At 47.1% G+C, this 19,334-nt stretch overlaps 1 protein-coding gene across 4 annotated transcripts in view; it reads right to left on the bottom strand.

Annotated features, from left to right (window-relative positions):
- Window positions 1–831: 831 nt before the first annotated feature.
- LOC106573225 (spondin-1) overlaps window positions 832–19,334 on the bottom strand; it is a 137,595-nt gene continuing 119,092 nt past the window's right edge. For 2 of the 4 annotated variants that reach the window (XM_014148063.2, XM_014148065.3), the window contains exons 10-17: window positions 12,750–12,890; window positions 11,740–11,815; window positions 10,935–11,117; window positions 9,205–9,375; window positions 6,928–7,095; window positions 5,847–6,008; window positions 4,957–5,241; window positions 832–2,217 (exon numbers count right to left, since the gene is read on the bottom strand). In XM_014148063.2, coding sequence (XP_014003538.1) covers window positions 2,048–2,217; window positions 4,957–5,241; window positions 5,847–6,008; window positions 6,928–7,095; window positions 9,205–9,375; window positions 10,935–11,117; window positions 11,740–11,815; window positions 12,750–12,890 — 1,356 coding nt within the window. In that variant the 3' untranslated portion in view covers window positions 832–2,047. The remainder of the gene's footprint in view (window positions 2,218–4,956; window positions 5,242–5,846; window positions 6,009–6,927; window positions 7,096–9,204; window positions 9,376–10,934; window positions 11,118–11,739; window positions 11,816–12,749; window positions 12,891–19,334) is intronic. The other 2 variants (XM_014148064.2, XM_045696944.2) reach the window with 2 other exon arrangements.

Raw genomic sequence — 19,334 nt, 5'->3', positions numbered from 1 at the left:
CCATCTCGGCGGATGCCTCCCCCCCCCCCCCCCCCACCACCATAGATATTTAATATCTGTGTCAGCAAGTGTCTCTCCCACAATTCATAGTAAATCTTTCATGAGTGTACAATGTAGGCCTCTGTATTTGTTACCATGGCTACAGTGGCTGGCTTTAACACTACCCAGTCAATCAACTCAGTGGCCATTACGGCTAAGACCAATTTATAAATACACATTGTATGCTTACCTTATTGAAAAACAAGTGTGTTCTTCCCCTTTTGAAATTCAAGAAAGGAATGCAATTGTTAATTTCTCTCTATGGTTTGACATTGAATGGAAATGAAAAATAAACCTTTTGTGATGAAGAAAGTCAAATGAGAGATTGTTTTTTAAAGTCCATCTGCTATTGGTTCTCTTAAATCTATCACAGCCCTGGTTAAACCTGTGGTTGAGCAGTAACTGAGGCACAGGGCTGATTTGACAGTGGCAGAAGAACATTTATAAATAAATTGTGCTCTTTCTCTCCCTGTTGGTTGATCTCATACAGTGCAGCTGGGAGGTAGCTCATCTCTCGAACCCTGGAGCTGGGTACTCACTGTCAAAGTCAATGACTATCTCATTGAGAGCAATATGAAACAATGGCTTTTACAATAACATACAAGCGCTGTATGATTGAGCTAGGTCATTTCAGACAAGTGGCTAAGCTGCAAGGTCCTTCTTCCTCTCTCAATTTCCTTTTCACGGTCTCCACCTAGTGGATTCATACTGTGCCTACAGTCAAGGCAGACATTGAAAGTACAGTACATGCTCTGTCAAAAGAAAGTGTGATGAGCAAAAAGACATTCAGAATTATTTCTCACATGTACTTTTATTGTAAAGGTGATTTATTCCAAAATATGGTGTGATATGGTATAGAGGCAAAAAAAGAAAGAGAGAGGACAGAAAAAATAAGAGTGAGAACATCTAAATATGAGTTTGGCAAGTCTTGGCTGACATTTTTATCAAAATACACAAAAAGAACACAATATCTAATGATGCACACAATCGCTGCCCTCTCAATGAGGCATCTCTATGTTTAAGCCTCTACATGTTTTACAATGGAATAAAAAGTCACAACAGATTCTTGTCTTGAAAAGAATAATCTATTTGAGGCATACAAAAACCTGGAATGATTGTTCACCTGTGCTTTGTTTTGGAACATAATTGTCAAATTAACAAACTAACCACAGGATACAATATTTTTTATAAATTACTTGGTTGGTATTTTCATTTAATAACGTTTCATTACAATCAACACTTATTTTCGAAAAAGTCTTACTTTGTATACAGAGCTACTTTGTACAAACTGTATGGAGTATTGTGGTTCAACCAATGGGGTTATTATGCCCAAATCAACAGGGCAGTGATGTTTGGAGACCTGCCTTAATGATACAGGAATGCTGGAGTGACCCGGATAAAAACATTTGGGGCAGGAAAAAAATGCAAAAAGCTAATTCCTTGTGATGCCCTAGGCTAGGGGCCTGGACTAATGCGGCTCTTTCTAAGATTTGCAACTGCCCTTTTAAACATGGTGATCATCATAATCTGGCCACAGTTTGAAGTCTAGGGCCACAACCAGTGAAGTGAAGTCTTCTGACTAAGAAACGTTAGACATGCAAGAGTGTCATCACTGCTAGCTAGTGAAGCCAATACAACGGTAGTATAAAGACAAAAATAACATTGTAAAAAAACGTGTTGTATTGTGTGTGGTTGTGAAGTTGTGGTGTACTGTATAGTGTTGGTTACATAGTAATACATAGGCCTGCTGAGTGATGAGGCTACTAGAAGACTAATGACTGACGCTGGTCTCGTCCTCAGCCCAGTGATCCACTAAATGCTTACAGTAATGGCGTCTCTGGAGAATCTCTTATCTCCATCCAACACACAGGTGGATTGTCTCCACCACACTGACTGCCTACCTTGGCTAAATCAACACTGACTGAGTCTGCTTCTCCTTCCTCCCCCCAACCCTAACAGAGTGCATCGTATAATATCACAGAGAAACACAGATAAACAGCAGCGCCCCCTAGCAGGGATGGACTTTACAGGCGCGGATCTCCTTCCTGTCCTTGCAGCTGGTGACCTGTGCCGGGGTGTTCTTGGCTCTCTTCTTCACCATCATGAAGCGCTCCTGGATCCCCCCGCCGCAGTGTTTGGTACAGTCTGTCCAACTGGACCAGGGCCTCATCTTGCAACCTGTGGGAACAAGTCAATGACATAAGAGAGGAGGGTTTCAGATTACATTCTTTAGTTTGCCAAATCCATCCCGTTTAGTAATATCCTAATTGAATATGACATATCAGTTAAAGATGCACTACGCAGAAATCATTCCGCCATTTCCTGGTTGCTAAAATTCGAATAGTTCGCCTAATTTCAGTTTATGTGAAAAAACAAGCAAATATAGTGTACAGCAGGGTTTCCAAAAGTCGGTCCAAAATGGAAAGTAATGTTGCAGATAAAGTCTGAAGACCTGCAGCACTATACTGAGAGTGTTGACGTTTCAAAAAAATGTGTGTGTTTTCTTTTTGCTTTTGTTCATATTTTATCCAAGCCCTGGCTCTGCAGAACGAGCATGAGGAAGTGTATCGCTGGTTGGGGTAAGTTGCTCCAAACCAAGTGAAATCGCCAAAAAAGTGTCTGAACTCTTCTAAAACATGCAATTTACATCCACAATACAGATTTGATTCAAATAAAGTGAACTTCAACTTCAACGTGAGTGATCACAAGTGAGACCTATCAAATGTGCAATGTTCAAGCCTCCATTGCATGACCAATCATCATCATCACTCGTAACAGATTGATCTGTCATAAACTGACAGTGTAAGAACAAGGAGTCCCTGTCCAGCCTCCATTTCCCATTATTACTGATTATGCATGGTAAGTGGTGGGGGTAATGCTGCCTAGCAACCCTAGAGGATATACCACGGTGGGGGTATTTGTCACTGTCTACAGCTCATTGGCCCCAGGTTAAAGAGGCCTGTCTCTGTTGGGAGGCAGCAGTCCAAAGCCCACCCTGACTAGTCGGCCTCTACCTGCTTGGATCATCAGGACGACCATCTGTGAGCTGGACCAGTCACTGTATCACCCTGACAGGGCTGATCAGCATTGAGTGTAGCCACTCTAACACAGCCATCGCTCTGCGCCCGGCTGGCAAGGCAGAGAGGGAGGGAGGAGGGGGCAGAGTTGATCCTCTCAAGCCTTGGGCGGGGCGATTGAGAGTGGGCTGCATGGGCCCCTTGACCCTTGACTGAGAAATGTCTATTTACATTCGAGGGACAACCGATACCTCAGCGGGACTCATGGAGAATTAATGAGTGACTGTGAAATCATCGTCAATGACTTGCCCTATAAATGTTTTGCCCTTTATATTTGGGATATAAAGGATACATCAAGGTGGTGTATAAATCATGAATCAAGCATGGCTTGACAATGACATTAATCAAAATGTGGAACACGGCTGAAAGAGTTAATGACAATAATAGAGGTGATGAAGATGGTCTTGATGAAGATGATGATAATGATGAAGACAGTGATGAAGATGATAATAACAAAGGTATATACAGTGGCTTGCGAATGCATTCACCCTCCTTGGCATTTTTCCTATTTTGTTGCATTACAATCTGGAATGTAAATAGATTTTTGGGGGGTTTGTATCATTTGATTTACACAACATGCCTACCACTTTGAAGATGCAAAATATATTTTTTTCTTGTGAAACAAACAAGAAATTAGACCAAAAAACAGAAAACTTGAGCAAGCACAACTATTCACCCCCCCCCCCCCTTTCAGTAATTACAGCTGCAAGTCTCTTGGGGTATGTCTCTATAAGCTTGGCACATCTGGTCACTTAGATTTTTGCCCATTCTTCAAAGCAAAACTGCTCCAGCTCCTTCAAGTTGGATGGGTTCCTGCTGGTGTACAGCAATCTTTAAGTCATACCACAGATTCTCAATTGGATTGAGGTCTTGGCTTTGACTAGGCCATTCCAAGACATTTAAATGTTTCCCCTTAAACCACTCGATTGTTGCTTTAGCAGTATGCTTCGGGTCATTGTCCTGCTGGAAGGTGAAGCTCCGTCCCAGTCTCAAATCTCTGGAAGACTGAAACAGATTTCCATCAAGAATTTTCCTGTATTTAGCGCCATCCATCATTCCTTTAATTCTGACCAGTTTCTAAGTCCCTGCTGATGAAAAACATCCCCACAGCATGATGCTGCCACCACCATGCTTCACTGTGGGGAAGGTGTTCTCGGGGTGATGAGAGGTGTTGGGTTTGCACCAGACATAGCGTTTTCCTTGATGGCCAAAAGTACCTTCTTTCATATGTTTGGGGAGTCTCCCACATGCCTTTTGGCAAACACCAAATGTGTTTGCTTATTTTTTCTTTAAGCAATGGCTTTTTGCTGGCCACTCTTCCGTAAAGCCCAGCTCTATGGAGTGTACAGCTTAAAGTGGTCCTATGGACAGATACCCCAAGCTCCTTGGTCTTCATGGTGCCGCTTGCTTGGTGGTGCCCCTTGCTTAGTGGTGTTCCAGACTCTGGGGCCTTTCAGAACAGGTGTATATATACTGAGATCATGTGACAGATCATGTGACACTTAGATTGCGCACAGGTGGACTTTATTTAACTAATTATGTGACTTATGAAGGTAATTGGTTGCACCAGATCTTATTTAGGGGCTTCATAGCAAAGCCGGTGAATACAAATACACACACCACTTAATTTCTTAGACTTTTTTGAAACAAGTTATTTTTTTCATTTCACTTCACCAATTTTGACTATCTTGTGTATGTCCATTACATGAAATCCAAATAAAAATCAATTTAAATTACAGCTTGTAATGCAACAAAACAGGAAAAACGCCAAGGGGGATGAATACATTTGCAAGGCACTGTATACAGTGTCTATGCCATAAAGGTGACGATGATGACTGACCTGGCTGTTCCTCCACTGCTGCATCTCGTTCTTGCTGTTTGCCCCTTCTCTTCTCTTTCCCTCCGCCCACCTCTCCCCCCCGCCGTCTCTTCCTCTCCTCACTGGCCCTGGAGCCCCTTTTGCACTTCCTGATCTTACACTTCTTCCTCTGGACCGTCTCGGGGCAAGGCTCCCCTCCAAACTGGGGCTCCAGCTTCACCATGCGCGTCCTGATGGTGTGTCCTTTACCGCAGGACTTATTACACTCAGACCACTCCGTCCACTCTGATACCATGCAGTCCGTAGCTGGGGAGAGATATGAAATGGTTTGGGGGGGGGGGGGGTATTGAAAGGTTTTGTGAAAAGTTACTTGCTAATGTCTCTAGAAAACTATTTCTCGTTTCAATAATTCTTTCCATAATCCATTTTCACATTTGACTGCATCATTCATGGAATAATACGATTGTGTATTTTTGCGGAACATTTGTTATTACTTTGCAGGGAACAATTGTGTATTCGTTGCAGAACATTTGTTTTTTACTTTGCAAGGAACCCGGTTAGAATATAAATCATGGAGCTCCAGTTTAAATGTCAAAGTACAAGGAGACGGAAGATGTCAAATCCTCCATGACGGAAATCTGTCTGGTGTCTGATTTCCACTATGTCTGTCTGTGAGCCTAAGTCTCAACACCTTTTTGGCAACACACAGGCTATTGTTATGCAAAACAAACCACAGGAGTCAGCTATACAACACAGAAAGATCTGGGACCAGGCTCTGACAGTGCTAAAAAAAAACATATGAATGTAAAATATTACGCACAAAGTTGGGCACTAGTTTCTAGTGGTCACACTGTGTTTTGGCGTTGATGGTAGTGGTAAACAGCATGGCAACATCTGATGGTGACACTTACGACACTCGGGCTGCATACACCGCTCCACCTGTTCCAGCTCCTCAGTACACTCCCCCAAGTCTGGAGACTTGAGCATGCGCTGGCGTGTACGCACTCCCTTCCCGCATGTCACACTGCAGTCGCTCCAGTCGGACCACGGAGACAGCATACACGGAATAGAGTCTGCAGGGATAGATAGACCAAGCATGGGGGGACTGTCAGTCTGCACACATAATACATAATAATGTCCCCTGCTCTTCAGATCAACTGCTGTTCGGTAGTTTCAACATACAACATTCATTTACGCTACCTTCAACTGCTGTTTTTTTCATACGTGGGACTTAAAATGATCTCATTGGGTGAATATACAGAGTGTACAAAAGATTAAGGACACCTTCCTAATATTGAGTCTCCCCTCCCCCTTTTGCCCTCAGAACAGCCTCAATTCTTCAGGGAATGGACTCTACAAGCGTTCCACAGGGATGCTGGCCCATTTTGATGCCAATGCTTCACTGGATGTCCTTTGGGTGGTGGACCATTCTTGATACACACGGGGAAACTTTTGAACATGAAAAACCCAGCAGCGTTGCAGTTCTTGACACAAACCGGTGTGCCTGGCAGCTACTACCATAGTCCGCTTAAAGGCACTTCAATCTTTTGTCTTGCCCATTCACCCTCTGAATGGCACACATACACAATCTCTCTCTCTATTGTCTCAAGGCTTAAAAAAATTGTGTTAACCGGTCTCCACCTCTTCATCTACACTGATTGAAGTGGTTTTAACAAGTGACATCAATAAGGGATCATACTGTAGCTTTCACCTGGATTCACCTGGTCAGTGTATGTCATGGAAAGAGCAGGTGTCCTTAACGTTTTGTACACTGAGTGTATTCTCATGCATTCTCTCTTCTGAGATATTCTGTCAATTTTAGTGTGTACCTAGCCTGTTGGATCTAGATACATAAAAACTACAGATGCCCCTTGGCAGATGGCTGAACACGGCTGCCTGTCACAGTGCTTTTAGATGGAGTGTCTCTGGCCTGCAGCCCGGGACCTGGGGGATGAGGCAGGTGTTGAGTGGGTGTGGGGGGGCGTTACTCACGGCACTCGGGCATCATGCATTTCTCCACCTCTGCCACCTCCACTTTGCACATGGAACCATCGGAGGGGGGCATCTTCAACATGCGCTCACGCTGCTTCATGCCCAGCCCACAGGTGGCGCTGCAGGGAACCCACTCACCCCACTCCGTCACCACACAGCTACTGGGGGCTGACGGAAGGGACAGGGACAGATAAACGCTCATACAATGGGATGGTTCTTTTGTTATGGCAGCTTGCGATTACTGTTATTAACATTACTTGAGAAACTTGGATTCATTAACACACTGACTGAATAAGCCTGTTGGCATATAGCAGCTGCTCAAAGGAAGTGTACCTCAAAAGAACAGAAAGGCCCGCACACTGAATATGCTCACAGTTACCACCTTTATTGACAATGTTTCGATTCAGAAGGATCTTAATTAGGTCAAACGGAGTGAGCGCTCACATCCAAAAATATTTCCACATTTCACCTCACATGACCATTATGTACATGGCTATACAAAGGGCACTAACCATTCATCACAGAGGTACATACGGTGATAAAGGATCAGGTTCATACAAATAGGGCCGAGTTAAAACCTAGGCAACAGTAAAAAAGATTATGTTGGAAGCTGTTAGAATGCCGGCCCACGTGACCATTATGCGCAGGTGTGTCTATTACACATAGTTAGAAGATGATCAACATAGGATTTGTGGTTGTTTTCATGTCCTGTTCTAGATTACTTTGACTATACATCATCACGCCATCATATTATAGACTAAACATCATATCGTAGTCTTTAAAGCTACAATCTTATGTTGAAACAAAAACAAATGAACACCCCGCCTCTGTTTTGGTAAAAAGCTGAGGGGGGGCCTGGAGAAATGTAACCACTCTCAAGTTGACCGACAGACCAATTGATGCAAGGACTGACCATCCATAATATACAAATTATAGCTTTAAGCATGTTTTTAGGCTATTCAGTGTTTGTTTACAGTTACGTTGTTTACAAACATTGGAGTAAAACTAGCTTATATTTTGGGTTCTGATGGGGTATGACAGTTGAACTAAGCTCATGAGACAAATAAGCAGGGTTGGGGAGTAACGGATTACATGCCTCCACTGATATCTACATAGCGCATTGATGTGAATCACACTGCTGCTCTCTCATTTAGCTATTTGCGGATAGTGGTTGTTGTGGATGGCTGTTCACAAATCTAAGTTTGTATTTCAACCCAATAATGGTTGAATTCAAGAAGTTTAAACTGCCTGCCTATCAATAAAAACATTTTAAACCAGTGGACAGCCAGTGAAAAATGTGCTCTTGCAACAGCTGCATAGTGTGGATCCCAGCATATGGAATAAAAGTGAGGCTTTTATTGCTCAATTTAATTCATGCTGATAAAACTAAAAAATCCATAGGCCTAATGGACACATGCTCAAACTCGCACACTTTTGATAGACTTAAAAGGGGCAATCTGTAGTTGCTACATTCATTTTTGCTTATAAATTATATATATTAATGTAAAGATATAATTTATTCCTATTATTGTATGTAGTAGAAAGCGATGGGTTACAAGAAGTCTACATAACCAACAAATAAAGTAAATTGAACATCCATATATGACCAGCTATGTAAACTTCAACATAGATTTATCCTGCAATAGATGCCGTTCAATTGGTAACCTACATTTTTGTCTTCTTCTAATGCCTCTTAAGGGGAAAGTCATCTAAAAGTAACCGAATGTAATCAGATTAAGTTACTGAGTTTGGGTAATCCAAAAGTTACGTTACTGATTCGAATTTTGGACAGGTAACGAGCAACGGATTATATTTAGAAAGTAACCTACCCAATCCTGGAAATAAGTTATATTCTTTAAGAATCAATGTGTATACAGTATATCATGAATTATAAGTCCAAAAATGGGAAAGGGAAAGGGGGGATACCTAGTCAGTTGTACAACTGAATGCCATCAACTGAAATGTGTCTTCCGCATTTAACCCAACCTCTCTGAATCAGAGAGGTGCGGGGGGCTGCCTTAATCGACATCCATGTCTTCGGCGCCCGGGGAACAGTTGATTAACTGCCTTGCTCAGGGGAAGAACGACAGATTTTTACCTTGTCAGCTCGGGGATTCGATCCAACAACCTTTCGGTTACTGGCCCAACGCTCTAACCACTAAATGGTGCAGCAACTAAGGATTCTAGCTTTAACACAAAAGGCCTGAACTCACAATATGATCCTAATGTCGCAAAGACTCAGAGCAACTAGTACCCCCATGTTTCAGTGAGACTCACAGCAGTCATCGTTGACCACACACTTCTCCGTCTCCTCAGTGTTCAGAGAGCAGATGGATCCATCCTCCGGGAACTGTTTGATGTAGCGCTCCCGAGACCTCATCCCCATCCCACAGGACACACTGCACGGAGACCAGCTGATCCACTCTGACATCATACAGGTAGACGCTTCTGGGAATGACGAGGCAAAGACAAAGCCTGGTTAAACCACACTGGAGGCTGTGGTCACCATTGTGTAATGGTGAGTGCAGGGTTCAGTCTGGTTTAACCAGGCTAGAGAAAACGAGCAGGGTAATTAAAAACGCCATACATGCAACAGCTCTGTCCATTCATTCCATCAATACTAGCTGACACCTCTGAATTACACCTGCACCTTCTTCTGGTAACAAGTAACACACCCGATAGTAATTGATTTAGTCCTACCTAAGCTTACTCCACTCTCTCCAATTATCTGGGAACAGAGCATGTAAATAGATTTGTTTTCATAGAGGATGGATAAACTTTGGGGAACTTTCTATGGATTTCTCTCTCGTCTGGTCCATCACACTGCCTGCCTGCAGATTGGAAGCAGCTGTGAGCGTAGTTTAATAAAGCAGAACTAAGTGGATCATTAATAAGAGCTGTAAATAAATGTGGCCCTGATGAGGCCCCCAGGGGCCACGTCCAGCTTCAGGAATATCAATCAACCACAGACGTTAACGGTGCGATACAAGAAAGGAAAGGAGTGACGTGCAGCAAGAAAAGCATACGATGCCGGTCCTATTAATCGATAGTGTGTGTTGGAGGGAAACAATAGCCTTGAACAATTCAAACACACTTATCAAGCCCTGACAAAGCTGAGATTTGGGGCACGAGTAGCGATAAAGGGAGGAATGACAAACACCTCTGCATGACTGATCATGTGCCTTTTGGCATAGTGGATTAAATTGACAACTTTGATGAGAATTGGACAAAGGACCAGTTAGTTCCTGAGAAACAAAGTTGATGTCAATCTGACTGAATAGATCAGCCTTCAGATCTGTCTTGTTTACTGGAAGAAGAAGCGTTTGTGGAATATCATATTCTTGTCTTTGGATCTTTACCTGGTTGTGGGACTTGATGAGACTCCAAAGTCCCATCTTTACATGTTGTATTTGAATGCCAGCAACAAAACGGTATTGATTGTGCATCTTACGTAGCATGTAAACCGGGAAAGGGAAAACAATGGCAACAATGTATTTTCTCGTGCTTGGCTTAGTAAATTGGAGGAGGAGCGTGACACCATTTCAACCCTAATCCCTGTTCTCATACATGGATATGCTGACTGTCTTTAGTCAATATGACATGTACACGATTACACAGGGATCGATCACCAGCTCAGCCTGCAGAGCAGCAGACAAATCTTTAGCCAACAACCTCTTCTTTATGACCTGCTTTGTTTTAAACAATAACATATAATTCACTGTCTTTTCCCAATTTTTGGAAGCTATTTTACAGCCATTGGAGATGGAACAACATGTTCTGAATGAGACAAAACAGTTGGATTTCAATTCTCACAAAAATGCATAGACGTTTCACCCAATATAGTCTAAAAAGACAGCCATTTACCAGGCAGGCAAACAACTGTATTCATGTCTAAGCTGAGGCGACTTTGTCAGCTGACTCATACCAGTGATTGAACGGTGCTATTCAAGTGCCATGCATTAGCGCTAAATGAGAAACAGGCCTGTGACACTGTCCTTAGTCCTCACCCTCCTCGCTGCAGCCAGGCCCCATGCAGGGCTTGAAGTCCTGGGTGTGAGGGCAGGGAACACTGAGGTCCAGCTGGGCCTTCAGCATCCTCTGTCTCATCCTCCGGCCCTTGTCACAGCTGGCTGAGCTGCAGGCTGACCACGGAGACCAGTTGGAGTAGATACACGTCTCTGGAGTGTCATCTGGAGGAAGAAATACTCTATTAGACAATGCATTGGCAAGTCATCTTGGTTGACAATAACTGCATTGGTGACAATGCATCTTGGTGACAATAACGGCATTGGTTAAATGTCACTATCTTGTCATATTCTAATGAGATCATGTAAATGGGGAGGGGAGTATTCAAACTCAATTTTGTTGTTTATAACCCTATATTTTCACTGCTTTAGAATGTGCTGGAGCTGTATAGGTATGGACTAATGCGCCTAACTGCCTAAAAAAGTAAATGCAAGTTCATACAGTTCAGGTCTTGCTCTAACCACAGTGTATAGTTACTGTATAGTACCCACAGTACGTGTATTGTAATGTACTAGAGACCTTCCTGTTAAGGAAACAGACAGTGTTGCCCTCAACAGAAAGAGGTTAGAGAGAACCCGGTTCAAAGGTAGAATTGGACGTTAATTGCAGAGTGTGGTTAGAAACAAACTCCACAGGTTCATTTCTCCTGCTTGCCGTGTTGATGGTGTTCAGCAGACAGACATCTGGAAGTTTAAACATGGATTCAGGCAAAGCAAGTCCAGCAGCTAGAGTGTGTGGCTTTTAAATTGAACATCCCAAATTGGTTGAGATAAAGTGCTTCCACACCTTCCTCCTTCTCCTCCTGGCCAATATCTGCCACAATATCGTCCACAGTGTCCGGGACAATATTGCACTGCTCTCCCTGTGGACAAGAAACATGATTCAACATCACAAACACTGATAAGATTCCTAATTTACCATTTAATATCACATTCTCATCGGAGACAAGGGTAAACACCCGAATATGTGTAATTTATTTTCTTGGCAATCTTCTGTAAAATGGAGGTTAGGTCAATATGACATCTGGTTGTCGGTTTAAAAGATAGATAGACTTTTTTTTATAATTCTTTGCTTCAATTGTCAGGAGACAAACACATTGTCATTTTTCTATGTGTTTTCCAAAGACTTGCTATGATCACTATGGCAATATACGCTGAGTGTACAAAACATTAGGAACACCTTCTTAATATTGAGTTGCACCTCCTTTTGCTCTCAGAACAGCCTCAAGTCATTGGGGCACAGGCTGTACAAGGTGTCGAAAGCGTTCCACAGGGATGCTGGCCGTATTGACTCCAATGCTTCCCACAGTTGTGTCAAGTTGGCTGGATGTCCTTTGGGTGGTGGACCATTCTTGATACACACGGGAAACTGTTGAGCGTGAAAGAGCGTTGCAGTTCTTGACACACTCAAACCGGTGCTCCTGGCACCTACGACCATACCTCGTTCAAAAGCACTTAAATATTTTGTCTTGACCATTCACCCTTTGAATGGCACACATACACAAATCATGTCTCAATTGTCTCGAGGCTTAAAAATCCTTCTTTAACCTGTCTCCTCCCCTTCAACTACACTGATTTAAGTGGATTTAACAAGTTATATCAATAAGGGATCATAGCTTTCACCTGGATTCACCTGGTCAGTCTACTGCCCATTCAAAGAGCTATGTATCCAAAGCAACATTACATGTATAGTGACTGTGAGGAAAGTTATGTTGCATGAACATTCACATATCTTCAGAGAGAGGGAGCAGACACAGACAAAGATAGCGGAATGAATGAGCCAGGTGCTGAAGGTACCTTTCTGGCTATCCTTTCCACCACCACCCGGGCCAAGGCTGTGATAGGGCCTCCCTCAGTGTCGTAGAAGGGACTCTGGGGGTGGTCCAGGCTGGTCAGGGGCCGGATCCTCTCCTGGGGTATCGTTGGCTTGTTGGGAGACTGGAATGGTACGAGACAGGGTGGACTATGAGTGACACAATATGGACATTGGGCTAGGAGTAAGTGTAAGATAGGGTAATATAGGTCCACGGAAGGGAGTTAGTACAACAGTACTAACAGTAATTCTAATAGGAGTTAGTATAGGTGCAGAGTTGGTATTAAAGGCCCAGTGCAGTCAAAAATATGATTTCCTATATAAACTCAGCAAAAAAGAAACGTCCCTTATTCAGGACCGTCTTTCAAAGACAATTCGTAAAAATCAAAACAACACTGTTTCCCATGCTTGTTCAATGAACCATAAACAAATAATGAACATGCACCTGTGGAACGGTCGTTAAGACACTAACAGCCTACAGACGGTAGGCAATTAAGGTCACAGGTATGAAAACTTGGGACACTAAAGAGGCCTTTCTACTGACTCTGAAAAACACCAAAAGAAAGATGCCCAGGGTCCCTGCTCATCTGCGTGAATGTGCCTTAGGCATGCTGCAAGGAGGCATGAGGACTGCAGATGTGGCCAGGGCAATAAATTGCAATGTCCGTATTATGAGACGCCTAAGACTGTGCAACAGGGAGACAAGGCGGACAGCTGATCATCCTCGCAGTGGCAGACCATGTGTAATAACACCTGCACAGGATTGGTACATCCAAACATCACACCTGCGGGACAGTACAGGATGGCAACAACAACTGCCCAAGGTACACCAAGAATGCACAATCCCTCCATCAGTGCTCAGACTGTCCGCAATAGGCTGAGAGAGGCTGGACTGAGGGCTTGTAGGCCTGTTGTAAGGCAGGTCCTCACCAGACATCACCGGCAACAATTGGCACGAACCCACCGTCGCTGGACCAGACAGGGCTGGAAAAAGTGCTCTTTACCGACGAGTCACGGTTTTGTCTCACCAGGGGTGATAGTCGAATTTGCGTTTATTGTCAAAGGAATGAGCGTTACACCAAGGCCTGTACTCTGGAGCGGAATCGATTTGGAGGTGGAGGGTCCGTCATGGTCTGGGGCGGTGTGTCACAGCATCATCGGACTGAGCTTGTTGTCATTGCAGGCAATCTCAATGCTGTGCTTTACAGGGAAGACATCATCCTCCCTCATGTGGTACCCTTCCTGCAGGCTCATCCTGACATGACCCTCCAGCATGACAATGCCACCAGCCATACTGTTCATTCTGTGCTTGATTTCCTGCAAGACAGGAATGTCAGTGTTCTGCCATGGCCAGCGAAGATCCCGGGTCTCGATCCCATTGAGCACTCCTGGGACCTGTTGGATCGGAGGGTGAGGGCTAGGGCCATTCCCCCCAGAAATGGGGGAAATGCAGGCACCTTGGTGGAAGAATGGGGTAACATCTCACAGCAAGAACTGGCAAATATGGTGCAGTCCATGAGGAGGAGATGCACTGCAGTACTTAATGCAGCTGGTGGCCACACCAGATACTGAATGTTACTTTTGATTTTAACCCCCCCTTTGTTCAGGGACACATTATTCCATTTCTGTTAGTCACATGTCTGTGGAACTTGTTCAGTTTATGTCTCAGTTGTTGAATCTTGTTATGTTCACACAAATATTTACACATGTGTAACGGCTTGTCTGTTGTGCGGCGGAAAGAAGCGCAGGAAGCAGCGAACACTGTGTGGTAATTTTAATAAACCACAAGCACAAAATAAAAGGTTTCCCAACAACAGGGAAAATACACTCGACAAGCACAGTCGAACAAAACGCAGTCGACACACAGAAAGACAATCCCGCACAATAGGGAGCGAGCCAGCTGAACTAAATAGCCCTCTTAATGACTAACTCAGGGCAGGTGAGAAAACATAAAAAAAGGGAAAAACAAAAAGGGAATCGGTGGTAGCTAATAGGCCGGTGACGACGACCGCCGAGCGCCACCCGAGCAGCAGGGGGCGCCACCGTCGGTAGGAATCGTGACAGTACCCCCCCTCCTGACGCGCGGCTCCTGCAGCGCGCCGAGGCCGACCCGGAGGATGAGGCGCAGGGCGATCCGGACGGAGGCGGTGGAACTCCTTCAACATGGATGGGTCCAAGACGTCCTCCGCCGGCACCCAGCACCTCTCCTCCGGACCGTACCCCTCCCAGTCCACGAGGTACTGCAGGCCCCCCGCCCGGCGTCTCGAGTCCAGAATGGCCCTTACGCTGTACGCCGGGGACCCCCCGATGTCCAGGGGGGGTGGAGGGACCTCCGGCATCTCATCTTCTTGTAGGGGACCAGCCACCACCGGCCTGAGGAGAGACACATGAAACGAGGGGTTAATACGGTAATAGGAAGGGAGTTGCAACCGATAACACACCTCGTTTATCCTCCTCAGGACTTTGAAGGGCCCCACACACTGCGGCCCCAGCTTCCGGCAGGGCACACGGAGGGACAGGTTCCGGGTCGAGAGCCAGACCCTGTCACCCGGTGAATACACCGGCGCCTCACTGCGGTGGCGGTCAGCACTCCTTTTCTGCCTAGCACTGGCCTCCTTTAGTGAGTCCTGTACTGCTTTCCAGGTCTCCTTGGAGTGCTGAACCCAGTCCTCCACCGCAGGAGCCTCGGTCTGGCTCCGGTGCCATGGGGCCAGGACCGGCTGGTACCCTAACACACACTGGAAGGGTGACATATTAGTAGAGGAGTGGTGAAGTGAGTTCTGGGCTAACTCTGCCCAGGGAATATACCTCGCCCACTCCCCTGGCCAGTCCCGGCAATACGACCTCAGGAACCTGCCCACCTCCTGGTTCACCCTCTCCGCCTGCCCATTGCTCTCGGGGTGATAACCGGAGGTTAAACTGACCGAGACCCCCAGCCGCTCCATAAACGCCTTCCAGACCCTGGATGTGAACTGGGAACCCCGATCAGAGACAATATCCTCCGGCACCCCGTAGTGCCGGAAGACGTGGGTAAATAGGGCCTCCGCAGTCTGCAGGGCCGTAGGGAGACCGGGCAAGGGGAGGAGACGGCAGGACTTAGAAAACCGATCCACAACCACCAGAATCGCAGTGTTCCCCTGAGAGGGGGGAAGATCTGTCAGGAAGTCGATAGACAGGTGCGACTATGGCCGTTGTGGAACGGGGAGGGGCTGTAACTTCCCTCTCGGTAAATGCCTAGGAGCCTTACTCTGGGCACACACCGAACAGGAAGAGACATATGACCTCACGTCCTTAGCCAAGGTGGGCTACCAATACTTCCCCCTTAGACTCCGCACTGTCCTCTCTACACCAGGATGACCCGCCGCAGGTAGCGTGTGCGCCCACCGAATCAACCGATCGTGAACATCGAGCGGCACATACATGCGCCCCACGGGCACCTGCGCAGGCGCAGGTTCCAACACGAGTGCCCGCTCGATGTCCGCGTCCACCTCCCACACCACTGGTGCCACCAGCCTAGACGCTGGAATGATGGGAGTTGGATCGATGGATCGGTCATCCGTGTCATACAGACGGGACAGCGCGTCGGCTTTAGTATTAAGGGAACCCGGTCTATATGAGATGGTAAACCTAAACCGGGCGAAGAACATGGCCCACCTTGCCTGACGTGGATTCAGTCTCCTCGCTGCCCAGATGTACTCCAGGTTTCGGTGGTCGGTCCAGATGAGAAAGGGGTGCTTAGCCCCCTCAAGCCAGTGTCGCCACACCCTCAAGGCTTTGACTACCGCTAGCAACTCCCTGTCCCCCACATCGTAGTTACGCTCCGCCGAACTGAGCTTCCTTGAGAAGAAAGCGCAGGGGCGGAGTTTCGGTGGCGCACCCGAGCGCTGTGATAGCACGGCACCCACCCCAGCCTCGGATGCGTCCACCTCTACTACGAACGCTAAAGACGGGTCCGGGTGCACCAACACGGGCGCACAGTGTCTTCAACTTCTTGAAGGCTCCGTTCGCCTCCGTCGACCATCTCAAACGCGCCGGCCCCCCCTTCAGCAGTGAGGTAATGGGAGCCGCTACCTGGCCAAACCCCCGGATAAACCTCCGGTAGTAGTTGGCAAAGCCCAAGAACCGCTGCACTTCCTTCACCGTGGTTGGAGTCGGCCAATTACGCACGGCCTTAACGCAGTCACACTCCATCACCACCCCCGTGGTGGAAATGCGATAACCCAGAAAGGAGACGGCTCGTTTGAAAAACTCACACTTCTCAGCCTTAACGTATAGGTCATGCTCCAGCAGTCTACCAAGCACCTTGCGCACCAGGGACACATGCGCGGAGCGGGTGGCGGAATATATCAGAATGTCATCGATATAGACAATCACGCCCTGCCCGTGCAGGTCCCTAAGAATCTCGTCAACAAAGGATTGAAAGACGGCTGGAGCATTTTTCAACCCATACGGCATGACGAGGTACTCATAATGGCCTGATGTGGTACTAAAGGCGGTTTTCCACTCATCTCCCTTCTTGATACGCACCAGGTTATACGCGCTCCTGAGATCCAATATTGTGAAGAACTGTGCTCCGTGAAATGATTCCACTGCTGTAGCGATAAGAGGTAGTGGGTAACTAAACCCCACCGTGATCGCGTTTAGACCTCTATAATCAATGCACGGACGCAGACCTCCCTCCTTTTTCTTCACAAAAAAGAAACTCGAGGAAGCGGGTGAGATGGAGGGCCGAATGTACCCCTGTCCCAAGGATTCCGTGACGTATGTCTCCATAGCCGCCGTCTCCTCTTGTGACAAGGGGTACACGTGACTCCTGGGAAGCGCAGCGTTAACCTGGAGATCTATCGCACAATCCCCTTGTCGATGAGGTGGTAATTTAGTCGCTCTCTTTTTACAAAAAGCGATCGCCAAATCAGCGTATTCAGGGGGAATGCGCACGGTGGACACCTGGTCTGGACTCTCCACCGACGTGGCACCTATGGAAACTCCTAGACACCTCCCTGAACACTCCTCCGACCACCCCTGGAGAACCCCCTGTTTCCACGAAATGAGGGGATTGTGACCAGCCAGCCAGGGGACCCCCAGCACCACCGTAAACGCAGGTGAATCAATAAGAAAAAAGTTAATGCTTTCCTTATGATTCCCCAGCGTTACCATGTCCAGCGGCACCGTAGACTCCCTGACTAGCCCTGACCCTAATGGTCGGCTATCTAAGGAGTGCACGGGGAAGGGGGAATCTATCGGCACCCGTGGAATGCCCAGCTTAATGGCAAGTCCACGGTCCATAAAGTTCCCAGCTGGGCCTGAATCGACTAGCGCCCTATACTGGGAAGAGGGACATTTTTTTGAAAATGAAACAGGCAAAAACACATGACCAACAGGGGGTTCTGGGCGAATCTGGTGCTGACTCACCTGAGGTGACCGAGAAGTGTTCTGCCTGCCTTCTCGACTCCCAGACTGGCTCCTCCAGCACCGGTCGGCCGTGTGTCCTCTCCGACCACAGCTGGTGCAGGAGGAGCCACCTCCTCCGGTGCCCCTTGGCATGGCCCCCCCTACCTCCATAGGGGTAGGGGCGGGGGTGCACGGGGGTGGAACGGGCAGGACCCTCTCCGAACGCCCACGGGTAGCCAGCAAATTGTCCAACCGTATGGACATATCAATGAGTTCGTCCAGGGATAGATTGGTGTCCCTACAGGCCAGCTCCCTGCGGACGTCCGCTCCGAGACTACACCGGTAGGGGTCTATGAGGGCCCTGTCATTCTACCCCGCGCCAGCAGCCAAGGTCCTAAACTCCAGCGGGAAGTCTTGAGCGCTCCTCGTCTCCTGCCTGAGGTGGAACAGCCGTTCACCCGCCGCTCTACCTTCAGGGGGGTGGTCGAAAACAGCCCGAAAGCGGCGGGTGAACTCTGGGTAGTGGTCCCTCGCCGAGTCTGGAGCGTTCCAGACCACATTAGCCCACTCCAAAGCTCGGCCCGTCAGGCAGGAAACGAGGGCACTCACGCTGTCCTCTCCTGTAGGAGCAGGTCTGACGGTGGCCAGTTACAACTCTAACTGGAGAAGAAACCCCTTGCACCCAGCCGCCGTCCCATCGTACTCCCTCGGGAGTGCCAGGCGAAGCGCGCCAGAGCCAGACGTCGTAGGAGATGGGTGTATCGGGGGGGGGGGGGGGGGGGGGGTGAAGGTGGAGAGAGGATACCACTCCTCTCCCATCGGTCCATCCTCTCCATCATCTGGTCCATGGCGGATCCGATGCAATGCAGGACCGATGTATTATGAAGGACACGTTCCTCCATCGAGGGTAGTGGAGTGCCCGCTGCTCCAGCTGATTCCATGCTCTTTGTGGTGCGGGATTCTGTAACGGCTTGTCTGTTGTGTGGCGGAAAGAAGCGCAGGAAGCAGCGAACACTGTGTGGTAATTTTAATAAACCACAAGCACAAAATAAAAGGTTTCCCAACAACAGGGAAAATACACTCGACAAGCACAGTCGAACAAAACGCAGTCGACACACAGAAAGACAATCCCGCACAATAGGGAGCGGGCCAGCTGAACTAAATAGCCCTCTTAATGA

Source organism: Salmo salar, chromosome 16 (genome assembly GCF_965601325.2).
Source record: "Salmo salar chromosome 16, fSalSal1, whole genome shotgun sequence".
NCBI classification, from domain to species: domain Eukaryota; kingdom Metazoa; phylum Chordata; class Actinopteri; order Salmoniformes; family Salmonidae; genus Salmo; species Salmo salar.
This window is presented reverse-complemented; position numbering and strand designations above follow the sequence as displayed.